We start from the raw sequence: 14130 nt of genomic DNA, 5'->3' as shown, positions 1-14130 counted from the left end.
TGTCAGCTGTCAGCTACTGAGGATGCTAAATTGATGGCTGATAGGTTGCACTTACAGTGTTTGTGGCATTTGGCCAGTGTCTCCAGATCATCTATGTGGTAGTAGTCGTACCCAGACGTCCCCAGGACCTCAAATGGGAGGTAACCTATGATGGGTGGAGCTCTGGACAAACCAGGTAAGTATTACAGAGATGAGTGACTGGAAGTCTTGATGGACACCTCCTCTAACTGACAATATTTAACAACTTACTTAAGTTTCACAGAAGCTCCAGTAACAAAAGCAGAGATTGTTTTTTTAAAAAAAAAAAAACAGCTTTAATAAGTTAAGACTGGGGATCATTTGCTACAAATAGATTTTAAAAACAAAAAACCCAATTATAACAAATAGCAGATTAGCAAGGTGAACTAGAGGAAATATTAACTAACAGCCCTGCAGTGTCACGATGAGCTCCTCGTCACCAACAAGGAGCATGTTTCTACAGTATTTTATGTAAAGTTATGTAATTTAACTTGATCTGTTTCAAAGACATTTCTGCCTTTAACTTCTGATCCTGTTTGTTTGTTGTTTTTTTTTTCTCTTTTTTTCAAACAAACCATAACTAAGAGGAGTTGGCATGAAGCCGGGTTGTCATCCTGCATCATCAAAACTGTATGAATCACTGATTGCAGGTCAGGTTGCCCTGACCGTTCTCTAACATGTTTACTAATGTTCTCAGAAGCCACAGCATGCCATGAAAAACAGTACTGCTTCTATAAGCTAGGCAAAAAATGTTCCTCGTATTATATGTGATACATAAAGACAGAAAAGGGAGAATCAAAACCATCATCATCAAATAAAAAAAGAATTAAACTATACCTGTGGTCCAAGAAGAGAAATTTCCACTCTAAACTATGCCTTGAGGTAAATTGCTCATTAGGCTCTTCTACAGTGCACATCTCCTGTGAAGGATGGAGAAGAAGTGTCAAATTCATACAGATATCATCTATATTTACTACACTACCTCGTAATGTACACATATGCCTGGTCTAAGTCAATTTCACGGACACACAGTAGCATTAAGGAATAATAAAACACCCATTTTTAAGATAAAAAAGAATGAAATGCAATGTAACATACTCCAAATAAGCAACTCCTTACAACTGTTGACTCACGTGTTGGCTGTTAAACATCTTTTTATATCTAATAAGTATTGATTTTTTTTTATTATTATTGTTAAATGCAGAAAGTTATTTAAAAGCTTAAGAGGGTTAGCATCAACTGATACAGCCATTGTCATATTCTGCCTTCCTGCAAAAGATTTTGAAAGGCAGAGGTCATAAATGCAATTTCAACACCAAAAGTAGCATTTTAAAAGGTTTTTGTAAGTGTACATGCACTAAAACAGGCTGATTAAAACCTTTTACATTCCCAGTAGTAACATTTTTATCCTACACTTTATTTTGAACTGGTCCAGAAACTACCACTAACAGCCCAAGGGACAAGCCTGTAACTATGACAGGCTGGCTTTACACTGTATCCTACAGGCTGAACCATCACAAGAGGGCAATGAATCACATTATGTGGAATAAACTTTAAGTTACTGCATGCATTAATAAGTAGAATAACTTGATATCATAGTGAAAATCTCAGTGAATGTAGGTTGAGTTAAGTTAACTGGACTGGGCTGAAGACATTTTGCTCTTATTCAGAAGAGCTTCTTCAGTTCACCGATGCAGAAGCCCAAGAGAAAGAAACACCTGAAGGCTCTTAAGTATTGTGGCTAAACGGACCGGACCTATGTTGAAACTACAAGATCCAAGAACACCAATGACGCCAGGAGAAAGGATGACAAGAAAAAGGAAAGGGAAGATGCTGCCATCTCTTATATGAGAAACTCAAGATTTTTCAAACCCAGCCACACCATCAGACAGAAACTGGCCCAATCTAAGGGCCCAGCTCCACAATCTCACAAAGGCAACCTGGTGTATGCAGTCCAGTGCAGTAAGGACTGCAATGAGCTCTACAATGGGAATATCAAACAACCATTCAACACACAAATGACTCAACAGAGGAGAGCCTTATCATCAGGCCAGGATGTTGCTGGTTTCCTTCATCCTAATGATAAAGAAACCACAATGTTACATTGGACAGAGAAAAAAAGTGGTGTGAGCAGGGAGTGGTAGCAGGGAGGCCGTTTTTGTCAAAGCAGAGAAACCTTCACTTAAAAGAGGAGGCAGACTGAGACCTGTCTACAACAGCATCCTTTCAGCTATCCCAAGGAGATTGGCATCACCTACTGACTTAGCCTCAAGTGAAACTATGGACAAGTCACTCTAACAAGAACGTAGGTGAGTCAGAACTCTCAACAGCAGCCATAGACTCTCAAACATCAGTGGTTTCACAGGCTACTTAAGGGAAATCTCCCACTATTACCATCAAAACTGAAAAAACATAACATCTCCAAGAAACTAAACTCAGTTCAGCTGACCTAACTTGACCTTCATGGATACCATGATGGATGAATGAAAACCTACACAGACATCCCACCTATGCTTTTTCCACTTTTTTTCTGTATTTGCATTTTAACTATTAGCTTAGATCATGTTTCAAACCTGTCAATACACCTGGCTTACAGAAATCTATAAAGTGAATAGAGAACAGTGGTTTCCATCCGTACAATGTTTTAACTGCACTGAGATTGCCAAAGGTACATTTGAACATGGATAATAAAAATAAAAATATATCAAAACACATTTGCTGGTTGTCAAAAAATCTGAGAGATTGCATCAACTATTGTTGTTTGTGTATTTCCAAAATTCCAGGGAAGGAAAAAAAAAAGAAAGTCTTAACTCAATCTACAACTCAGCTCTCAACAATGAAACCAACAAGCTGCTGCAGGGTCCTGAATAAAACATCATGCAGGGCAAAGATGCTCGTCATGCACAAACTAAAGGACAGAGTTGGAAAAATCTAAGGAGCCACAAATATTTTTACTGCGCATACAAGTCTGGTGGCACCGTGTGTGCACTTTTACCCACCAACCCAACACTGACTTATACACCAATATAAGCTTCTTCGGTCTGAGACCAAGTCTCATTTTACAGATTTTTATATGTACTTGCCAAAGGAATCGTGTGTTGAACCTCAACATTTCCATTGTCAAGGTTGTGGGTTAACTTGGATCTTGAACGCAATGTCACAGTTGGGAGAGATTCCCTCAGTTCTTTTGGGTAAAAAAGAAAGTGAAATTTTAGTTGCTCCCTTTGGAATAATCAGTTTAACTGTCCTCAAACTATGAAAGAAGACAGTGTGTTTATGTGAACACACAACAATGGGGCTGAGAGTATTGAGTACTCCCAGATAGTATGTTCCCATTGATGCTGAAACAGCCTGAAATCAATTAAACCCATGTCTTCTGCAGAGTAATGTGATGCAGGACTGAATGCTGATTGAATGATTTCGCTGTGTATTCAAAAGCCAGATATTAGCAGGCATTAACGGGATTAATGAGAAGTGTAAAAAGGTCATAAGATAGTTTGAGCTCCAGACAGTCACATGTTGTTTCTGAGAAAAAGTCTGATAAACCAGTAGAGCAATGCTAAAACAACCAAAATATCTGAACGTGCAATTCAAAAGGTAACCACACTGCATCACTTCACCGTGGCAACATCACATTTTGACCTTTGTAGTGGTGAGACCAAGGTAACAAAATTATCCTCACCTTGATAAACTGTGGTTTGGCCAACCTCACAGTCGCAATGAGACACACTTTGTCTTTAAAGGCAGAGTGAAGTGATCGCTGGATGATTCCTTCAAATCCATTTTGGGTACAGTTAGGCACTGGTGAAAAAACAGAAGAAAAACAAGTTAAACCTAATTAAAAAGAAAAAACAAAATGAAAACCTGGATGTGGCCAAGTATAACCTACCATTATTTAGGGACTTGAAGTTTCCAGTAAACCTGACATATTCATACACGCGGGACTCTTTGGGATCGACTGTCCCTCGAAGCATGTGGCAACAGAACTCTAGCTGATTTCTATCTGATAAAAAAAAATAAATGTGCTACTTCAGATGACCACATATGCAAGAAAACTCAACAGTACAGCAAGGACTACTGGAAAAACTAAAATTAAAGATTCCATATACTTTTTAGATAGTCAGGTGTAATCGTCTCTCCGTCCATGACATGAGAGGACAGAACCTTGTAGACATCAGAATGCTCCCCCGGAGGCAGGAAGTTTAACAGATTTTGATCTAAAAGATCAGACTGAAACAGGTATGAGTGAGTCTAGCATATGTTAGGGAGAAAACAAGTGAACTATGGTGATTTGGATTTTTCCTAGTAAAACATCTTATACTCACAGGTAAATGTTCTAGAAGGGATGTCACGCTCTCTGAGACGTAGATTATATTCCCATCTGTCATAATTGCAAGGAAAAATCCATCCAATGCCTGACAGAGAGAAAGGTTCTCCCTTCAATTCTAAATATTCAATTTAAAAATACTGTATGGGAAAAAAGGAAAGCAACCCCTAAAACTGTCTCACCTCCAACATCAGCTGAGTGAACTCTTCATTACTAAGAAAAGGAGGTTTCCAGTCTTGTCTGATCTCAGTTGATTCAGACTGAGCAGCGATTTCTGTTAAGGACACAAATATGTGCAGCTCACAAAATCTCAAGATAAAAACCGATTTATGGTAGTCGTAACAGGGTTTTCATACCTTTGTGTTTATGTAGAAAGTCAATGCTTCTCTGCAAAATAGTAGATTTGTCCATCTTGCGGGTGTTGCCTGGCAACATGGTCCCCAGCTCCTTGATGAGGACATTGAACTGGTCTCTGCGCTTCTTCTCAGACTTGTTGCGGGACACGCTGTGGATTTAAGCATGCAGTGAAATATTGGAACAGTCTGGATTTCCAACACAAGCAATGTCCAAATGTCTATAGATTTAAACTGCTATATAAAGGTATGATTTGGTCACAGTATAAGGATGGACATGTTCTTTACTGTTAGTGGTATTGTCAATGTTTACCATACTGGTATGTAATTATCATTTAATGTAAATAACGGTTGATTATTACTTTAGGTTACATCACCGTGAATGTACCTTGCTTTTAATTTTCATATATTTGGTTAATGTATGTTATATTTTATTTTTCTTTTATTTGGTAAATACTGTAAATACTGTTGAATAGATTATTGTAATCTGGGGCAGGCCTTTTGGTTATTGTCCTGGTTTGAGGTTTGGGAAACAGGTAGGAATATTTGAACTTATGTAAAACTATTGTTGAGATATGGGGTGGGATTAAATAAGTTCTCTTCTTCTCAGTCCTTTTCGAGCATTAAGGATTTGCATTTATTGAGTGAAATTGGACTGTCTGATGCTGTTGTATGTCAGTCATTTGTGTCACAAGTGCTGGAAATAAAAATAAAATGAATGAATGAATGAAAGCATAAAAACAATAACATAGTTGTTTATTGCCACACAATTCATTTTTAACTTCACGGGTCTCAACTCTCTTAACAGTGCATGCATCAGTGGCTTACTAATTACTACTATACTAGAGACATTGCAAAAAAGGTAAGCAGCTAGATAAAATGTAATGTAATATGTAGCATGACTTTAAATTTAAAAACAAAAGGTCTTGCAAATCTGCACGTTTTGGTACCAATTTTTATTAACTGATTTCAAAATAGGTGCATCCATCATCTGCTTTGGTCCACCATTAAATCATGCATCTATAAAATTAACTTCTTTAAAAAAAAGAAAGAAAATAACTTCATGAATGTCTAATTTAAAATTAAACAATGATGATTTTACCGTTTCGCTTTGTCCTTTTCATCTTCTTCCATTAACCCATCAAAGATGCTGCCATCATCTCTGCACAGTTGGAGAAAAAAATGGTTTTAAGCAGATTCAGCACATGGAACTGGAAAAAAAACTTCCATTACTTAGAGTCGCTCAGTTTAACTCAGTTTTTCTTTTCTGCTGCTGTAACATGCACATTTTCCCACTGTGGGATCAGTAAAGTCCTATCTTAATTTACACAGAGATATATCTTTTCTCCTCTGACCAGCACACAGATGTTATGACCATTCGTAGAACATCTTTAAGCAGGTCTGTGGCAAACTCAATACAATAACAACTTTGGTACATCCACAGTAAAGTGTGCTTTATCTCTTTAAGAAACAGCTGATCCAGCTAATGTCGAAGGGATACTGTCTGTAGTGAAAAACAAAGTACAGAAATCGGAGAACCATGCCGTACAATGGGAAAATACCAAAGAGCTCTATCCTCAAGAGACTAATTCTGTTTATCAAGTAAAGAAAAATCTGTTCATCTGTAAATTAATGTGGACTGCTATTTAGAAAGAAAATATTTACTGATACTGAACACTGTCATTATTCAAAACGCACAGAACAAGACCAATTTATAACTCACCGGTCAATGCTGGAGGTCATTTTGTTTCCTGTTTAGGGTTGCAGCATTGAAGAGGGGTCTTTTAATCGTGAGGTAGACATTTGTGAAAGAACCTTTAAGGAAAAATTCATGAAATATCACATCAACAATATCTTCACAAAATTTTTTAAAAACATCAGTCACGTTATAACTAAATCTTGTCCTTACCGACAGTTTAGCCAGTCCTGTGGGAGGAAAGTTCTGCTGAATGAGTACCGAGTCAGGGTAGATACGTCGTAGTAGCAGTGGACCCCTGTGAGTCTTGGAGGAAAGTCGCTGTCAGTCTCCGTTACTAAAAGGTCTTCAGTGAGTTGAGTTTGTGGCCTACTTTGAATGTAAAAGTACCACATGGCAGCAACATCTGAGTCTATAAGAGAAAAGAACATAAATGAGGACAGGTCCAAATAGACAACATCTTAGCTTGTAATGTTAATAATTTACCCTGATAGCCAAATGTGATTTTACTGAAAATATCAACTTCAACAACAGTTTTACACCTAAATTTATCCCTCAAGACTGGATGATTTTGTCCCACCTCCTTTTATCTTGGTAACACTAAATGCAGTTAAATGCAGCAGCAAATACTCCTTGGCTAACTTTTTTGTAAAACATTGATGTGCTTTGTAATGAAGCAACAGCAGCAGTAGGAACAACTGGGATTGCATTAGCTGCAACTTCAAACAACTCTGATACTGTATAAAGAGAGAGCTGTAAACACTGAGGTGGTAATACAGAAAATAACATCAGATCACAAGCCACATTGTTTCTTGAGAATCCATCATGTATGTGAATATATCCTGAATGTAATGTGAAAATGGTAGAGTGGGACACATACAACATCATTTAGGTGGCTTTAAAGGAAATTTGTGTAAGAATATAGTCATAAAGATGGGCACAGAAATTACTTCAAATGCCAAGCACAATTGTAAATTAATGGCAGCGGTCAGTGGCCAAAATCCATCCAGACATGAACAAGTTTTTATCTGTGAGCCGATCCAGTGGCCTCAGGTGCAGCAATGACTGCACTACGGCTAACTACTTCAAAATTGTGTAGATGTGTAATGTCCTCTTCTATGTGCCTTTTAAGGTGCTATTTATCCCAAGCAGTGCTCTAGCACCTATCACACAAAGCCAGCGCTGTAGTTGAAGCTCAGAGGTTTTTCACTTCACACACTCACAGTTCTTTGTCCATTTAGAAATACCGTAGTAAAAATGGTAGCACAAATATGGCAGCTGCCCTGTATGTGGACCCACGGCAAGTAGGATGGCTATAAATCTGCAGTCAGAATTCAAATGTCTTGCTTAACCAATAAGAGCCCGGCACATACAGTTTCTGAGACATTTAGCTTCAATTTATGGTATAAACTTTGCTCAAAACCCTGTTGAACACAATCGGATACTCGTCTTCTGTCCCCGAAAAGATAACCAGAAGCAGAAAACCATATTATAATATTTTTAATAAATCACATAGTAATAAATGGTAGATAACAACCCTCAAAAAATGTTAATTTTTTTGTTACATTTTGTTAAAGGGCCAAATAAAGACCTCATATTAAAAAAATTTGACTTTTCTTACCATTTTTCCATGGGTCGGGCCTTAATGGGTTAAGCTTGGTGAAACTGCTTAAATGTGGTGGTGATTAGTTGTAAGTAGTGACGTGCATTATTGAAATCTTTTACAGAACCAGGATTCTCAGTGACAAACACATTTAAATATAACTTTAACAAAGAATTGCATGTTTCTGTACAGACCATCAAGCTGGGAATGGGATGTTTTATTGCTTTTACTGCAGAAGGAACAGTTTTTCCTTTATACAATGATAGAAAATGGTCAGTTAAAAGTCATTTTGACACTTTCAGGAACTACCATACCCCTCCTCAATTTTCCAGCCCAAAGCACCAAAAGCCATTCCTCAAATAAAACAGTTTTAAAATGCGTCTTCTAGAATTTGTATTTCTGCATCCACTGTATATGTTTCTTTTATGAGCACTGTTTAAGGGTGGCTGAAATACAGCCTTATGCACAACTGCAGCCTCTGGAGTATCCTGCATGGAGAGGTTACTGGCATCCCAGAGACACCAGAAGCTTCAAACACCTGCTTGTTGCTCACCAGTGACTTATTAACAGCTGCTTTATGAAAACAATGCATTTGCCTGATAGACACTTTCCTTGATCCACTTTATCTGAACAAACTTGTCTGTTTTCTGGATGTTTAAGTAACTGAGCTCATCTGGGAAACTAATTATCAAACCTGCCTGGGATTATCAGTGATCTAAACAAAGAGGAGAAACAACACCAGCCAAATCCTCCACAGAAAAACTTAATGTTTTTAATCCTACATGCAGAATGGTCTGGATCACTGGGTCATATTTTCCCCACAGCAAAGAAGTATCACAAGTCTGTAGATAAGCATTTCTTAACAGGGGTAGTACAGCCCCCAAAGGGTCATTCAGAGACTGTCGGAGGGCACTGGAAGTTTTTTTCTTAAAAGGGGGGCGTTAATGTGTTCATGAAGAGTGCTGGCAATCTGTTGTTTGATTTTCATGATTGACACTCATATCAACTAATCAGTCAGGATAATCTAGAACTAGTTCCCAAATTCACCTTAGAAAAACACCAATAGCAATCCAGAAATAAATTTACCCAAAGATAGTATATTGAGATAAATGTTCAAAATCTTCGCTCTGGATGTTCAGTGGGTGACACTATGCAAGAAGACAAAGGCAATGTCAGCAAACACACTGGAGCATTTGCTGCCGCTGCTCTGCATGTGATCTTATGCTGGAGAGAGTTTTTCTTTTCTGGTAAGCTGTATGAAAGAAAACAGATTTCCACAACCTAATTTCTGCATCACATGCTGTTCCTGTGTGCTATAGACAGCTTTTACCCCACACCCTATTACTCATATTTCCAGCTGAGAGAGCACATCTCCAGCAAAAAGTCTCCTGCTGTGATGTGCTTGTGTGAATAGTAACTGTGTACAAGACTAGGACAAACTGTCCAGACTTTTTGCTGAAAATCCCCAGTATTCATAAGCAAAAAAGCCTGGTAGTTATTTCCTTTTTACTGAAAGAGAAAGATGAGTTTCAGTTTATTTGAGTATCGGCGGCTGTAAGATAATGAATTAGGGTTTCAGGGTCACACCTGCCACTTTTACACCATGTGCCCAACAAGGTGTCCTTGGCCACACATTTGGAAAACCCATTAAATTAATGTTATGGCTTTGTACAGCTGGACCACTGTGAGTCTGCCAGCTAAACAAATTGAGGGTAAAATTATAAATGGACTAAATCGTGTTTTTCGACTTTAGCTGATGCTCAAGCCATCATACAGTACCTTTATCACATATAAAATCACACATGGTGACACAATTGGTGGTCATGTGTGGTTCACTCTCCTTCCCAGGAAAACCTTGACATGTGAAATGGGAGACCTGGGGATTAAACCACCAGTCCTCTGATTGGTAGATGATCTACTACACCTCCTGAGCCACTAACTTGAGTAAAGTCAACTCAAATCCATTAAATAAGACAAATAAACGAAACTAGTAAGCTACAATGGGAGACAGCATGGAACAATTTTAGATTTCAGTTAAACACAAGAGCGACGTAGCAATCAGTTTTCCAGCTACATCTGCTTACACCACATTTTGTTCATCTGTTCAATCTGTTCAAATTCAGTGTTTCCCAATCCTACTCCTCAAGGAACACTGCCCTGCATGTTCTAGAGGTGCCCATACTTTAACACCCCTGACTCAAATGAATGGCTCAGTAGTAGGCTAGCAAAAAACCTGACGAGCTGTGAGAAGTTCAGTTAAAATGCATCAGGTGTGCTGGAGTTGTAAAGAACTAAAACATGCAGGGCAGTGGTCCCCAAAGACCAGGACTGACAAACACTGCAGTAGAGGAAGTTCATATGGAGTACACTAATTAAGTGTGATCACCTACCACAGAAGGAAGGAAACTGATTTAAATTACCTCCAAAGCATTAGGCAAAAAAAGAAGGATTAATAATATTAAGAATGGTGGTCAGGCTTTAGTCAGCTAATCAGCCAACAAACTGCTGGTAGCATATTGTCAGGAACAGCTCGGTACAAGAATAAAGAGACATGGATTATCCTACTATTTTAAAGAATATTACATTTTAAATGCTAATGAGGTCTACACACACATGCAAACATAAAAGCATCCACAGTATCTAGATTTAAAAGCAGACATCACTGACTAAGATATCACTTCTGTTCCTCAACTTTACAATGTAATCCATGTCAAATTAAAGTGAGAATGCCTCCTGGGTCTGTAGTCTAAATTATTGACCCATTTCCTTCTTGAACTTATTAGCATTGCAAGCTGTTAGGAAGGTTTTTTCACCATTATTGTCTATTTGTTGTGGCAAGAATATCCTCTCAATTTCTTCCCCTGCATCCTGAAACACACCAATATATTTATTCATACCATACAAATCTTCCTGTGGTTTGACTGAAAATGTATTTTAAATGACCTCTTTTTTCCTCATTTCCTACTCTCAGATGTAAGTCATTTTGGAGAAAAGCGTCGGCCAAATGATTGTAGAATCATATCAAGCAGTGAACATGACTAACAGATTTACAGATAACAGTCCTTAGATCTTCTGTTTGAGATAAACCCCAGTCACCAGAACTTATCCTGCCATTAAGAAAAGAAAATGTTGGTTTAAATAATCTGTGTTGACCTAAAATAATAAAAAAAAATCTGTAAATATTGACATTGGCCTGTTAGTACATAGAAAAAGAAACAATGGCAGTAAGGGAAAGAGATGGCTTTATTGAGACCTTCTGACATTCAGCTCTGCAATGCTACTTCATCGTGCATTGCATGTGACTCTTGGCACAAATATCTTACAGAGAAAGAGTCTCTTATCAAGGATGACTGTTTTGTAAACACAAATGTCCTACTACACCTTATTATAACTATAAAAGGGAGTAGTAGTTAAAGGCTTATCTATAGAGTTAATATTTACTGAAGGACAGAAGCGGGCAGCTTTGCTCTTTTAGCTTCAAAGCATCACAAAAACAGCCAAGAAAAATTAAACAGACCGAGACTGGTGGGGAAAAAAAACACAAAAACGCCAGCTATCAATGAATTTATAACAGACATAAGCTCTATGAAACAAAAATATAGCAGCAAAAGTTCTACTCACACTCATAAAGTGGGTGTTGTGCAACTGGAAAGGCAGGGTTGTATAACCATGATGTCATCAGCACTTCACTGACCTGCTGGCCCAATGACCTACTTTCCTCCTCCTCCTCCTCCGATCCTACTTAATTACAGCACCACAGGAAACACCTTCAAGTTCTCACCAATAACACAGCACACTGTCAAGACAAACCATTTAAAAACTAACCACATAGCTTGTGAGCACCTTTACAAAAGCGGGCACAAAGAATCAAACCGTTTAGAACTCGTTATCTCATTAAAGCACAAGATATGCAGAGACTGTGTGGTACCTCCTGAGCTTCACCTTCCACAGACATAAGGAAAAACAAAAGCTTTAAAGATGTTCTAAAGAACAGCAAATGATCAGTTTTAAATTGTAATATTTCATATGTCAAAATGTACACATTAACCACCAGATTATGTCAAATTAACACACCTCAAACAGTGTGTTATTCACCCCAAAACACATCAAATCCGACTCATGAAGATATTATTATTATTTGTCTATTACTCACAAGTTACATATCTGTGACTGCGTTTGCATGTGGGTGTGCAGGCTCAGATATAGGGCAGCAGAGCTCTGAGGATATGACTCACTCTGAAGTGGATCTATGGTGCCTCTCGTCACGCACCCCCGCCACACCCAGCACAGAGATGCCAGCTCAACAAATCGTACCAAGGGGCAACACCATAGCAACTGGCCTCGCCACGCAGAGTAAAAATAGCCTGACCGAATTCCTGTACAACTGATTCTTCCTTGCTGTCAAACAGCAGAAAATGATAAGATCACAGAGTTTGACAACGGTTGTCATAAGACTGAATCAGTGGATATAAAACATTGTGAAAGGCCAAGCTGTCCAACACTGCAGTAACACATGGCCTGTAAACGTAGAATGCTGTTTTGTCATGCAATACATATCCTTTTATGGCTACTTTATTATAACACTTTTTCTAACCATTAGGAAGAGTGTTGCCACTGCTTAATTACTGTAAATATTCTGAAGCTAGCTGTTGTAAATCCAACAAAGGAAGCATTAAAAATGTCTGCTTCACAAATAAATGGTGTGAATTCAGGCAGAAGAGGCTTTTAAAGACCCAACAATCCCCTCTTTCAGAAAAGCACCTACAATCTCAGACAAGATTATGTACAAAAAAAATGTTCCAGAGAAAGAAAACATGGCTAACAACATCAGGCTTGTACATATGTGGAAACTCTGGTTGTTGCAATAATACAACAAACACTGAATATTTTTGTCACTCAATTAAAAAAAAAATGTATAAATTGTAGGTCTACACATGTGGTCTGCATGTTATCATGTCCCTGTGGGTGGGCATATGTTGGACAAACCAAACAACCTCCGAAACAACAGATATCAGCGCATAAAACAGCAATCCACACAGGCAATATGGATTATGCAATTGCACTATGTTTAGCACTATGATGAAGCAAACCACAGCTCACCCTTCTCACTGAAATGCTATGGAACTGAAAGGGTTAAAACATCAGCTGGAGGAGGTGATATTTTGAAGAAACTGTCCCAAAGTGGGATGTACTGGATGTTCATACTTAATACTATGATGCCAAATAGAATAAATTAGGATTTGGTCTAAAATGTTTTCTCACCTGAGCTTCCTCATTTCAACGTTGCGTTTTGAAAGAAAAGTATTATGTAAATGGGAGTGGAATGTAAAATGAATGCCGCGACTGAGGTGATTGGATATTGACTAATTAAGCTGACACCTGTGTAGTATTTAGAACTGTTGTATTTATTCTGTGATTGACCTTGTCAGAATTGATGAGAGGATTGTGCCGAAACAGATAAGCATATTTTTGTTCTTGGTGTGAGCTGAATAAACCACTCAAAGGTGAGTACTTTTGTGCTCCTTCATTTGGATACTGAGATGTACTGTCCTTTTTGTACTTAATGCAATCGTTGAATTCTGGGTTTAGTACTCTACCAAGGAATTAAAATTGGAAGAACAACTTTTTCCCCTCTTTTGGTTCAAAACATTAATTTATCAGGTCACAAGAATCCTAAAGTGAATCAAAGACATTATCTATTTCATACATGGATACAGTCAGTCACTTTTGCTTGAGAGAACAAGATTACTTCACTGCTTGTTAAAATACAGAACTTCAATATCTTTCATTACCTAAATCTTATAAATACTAGATAAATAAAGAAGAAAAAAATAATAACACTTAGATCTTTTCAGACCTCATCAAATTTCCAATTGTGCACTGCATCATCAGTTGAGCTTGCCAAAACACTTACCCACTATATAGCCCAAAAATCCATCCAAAAAGGGCATTTTTCTGGAACTTCAAACCTTAAAAGCAGGAAGCACTGTCTGGTATCACACAATTTAGACAAACTCTGGTTGCATAGCAACTTTTATGTTTTCTTCATAACCCAAGTCACACCCTGACACCCGAGAGCTGGGGATTTGTGAACTCTCAATGACCCCAGGTGGCACAAAACAGACCTCAGTCA

The 14130-nt window shown here is 38.0% G+C and overlaps 1 protein-coding gene across 6 annotated transcripts in view; it reads right to left on the bottom strand.

Annotated features, from left to right (window-relative positions):
• Positions 1–14130, bottom strand: part of clocka (clock circadian regulator a) — a 29379-nt gene that overhangs the window by 7169 nt on the left and 8080 nt on the right. For 2 of the 6 annotated variants that reach the window (XM_042005451.1, XM_042005455.1), the window contains 11 exons: positions 6608–6806; positions 6422–6513; positions 5801–5860; positions 4702–4850; positions 4528–4619; positions 4344–4433; positions 4128–4248; positions 3908–4021; positions 3701–3819; positions 856–938; positions 56–162 (listed from right to left, as the gene is read on the bottom strand). In XM_042005451.1, coding sequence (XP_041861385.1) covers positions 56–162; positions 856–938; positions 3701–3819; positions 3908–4021; positions 4128–4248; positions 4344–4433; positions 4528–4619; positions 4702–4850; positions 5801–5860; positions 6422–6441 — 955 coding nt within the window. In that variant the 5' untranslated portion in view covers positions 6442–6513; positions 6608–6806. Of the gene's footprint in view, positions 1–55; positions 163–855; positions 939–3700; positions 3820–3907; positions 4022–4127; positions 4249–4343; positions 4434–4527; positions 4620–4701; positions 4851–5800; positions 5861–6421; positions 6514–6607; positions 6807–10810; positions 10866–11620; positions 11739–14130 lie in introns of all 6 variants that reach the window. The other 4 variants (XM_042005452.1, XM_042005454.1, XM_042005457.1 and 1 more) reach the window with 4 other exon arrangements.

The sequence above is a fragment of the Melanotaenia boesemani genome, chromosome 14 (genome assembly GCF_017639745.1).
Source record: "Melanotaenia boesemani isolate fMelBoe1 chromosome 14, fMelBoe1.pri, whole genome shotgun sequence".
Lineage (NCBI taxonomy): Eukaryota > Metazoa > Chordata > Actinopteri > Atheriniformes > Melanotaeniidae > Melanotaenia > Melanotaenia boesemani.
This window is presented reverse-complemented; position numbering and strand designations above follow the sequence as displayed.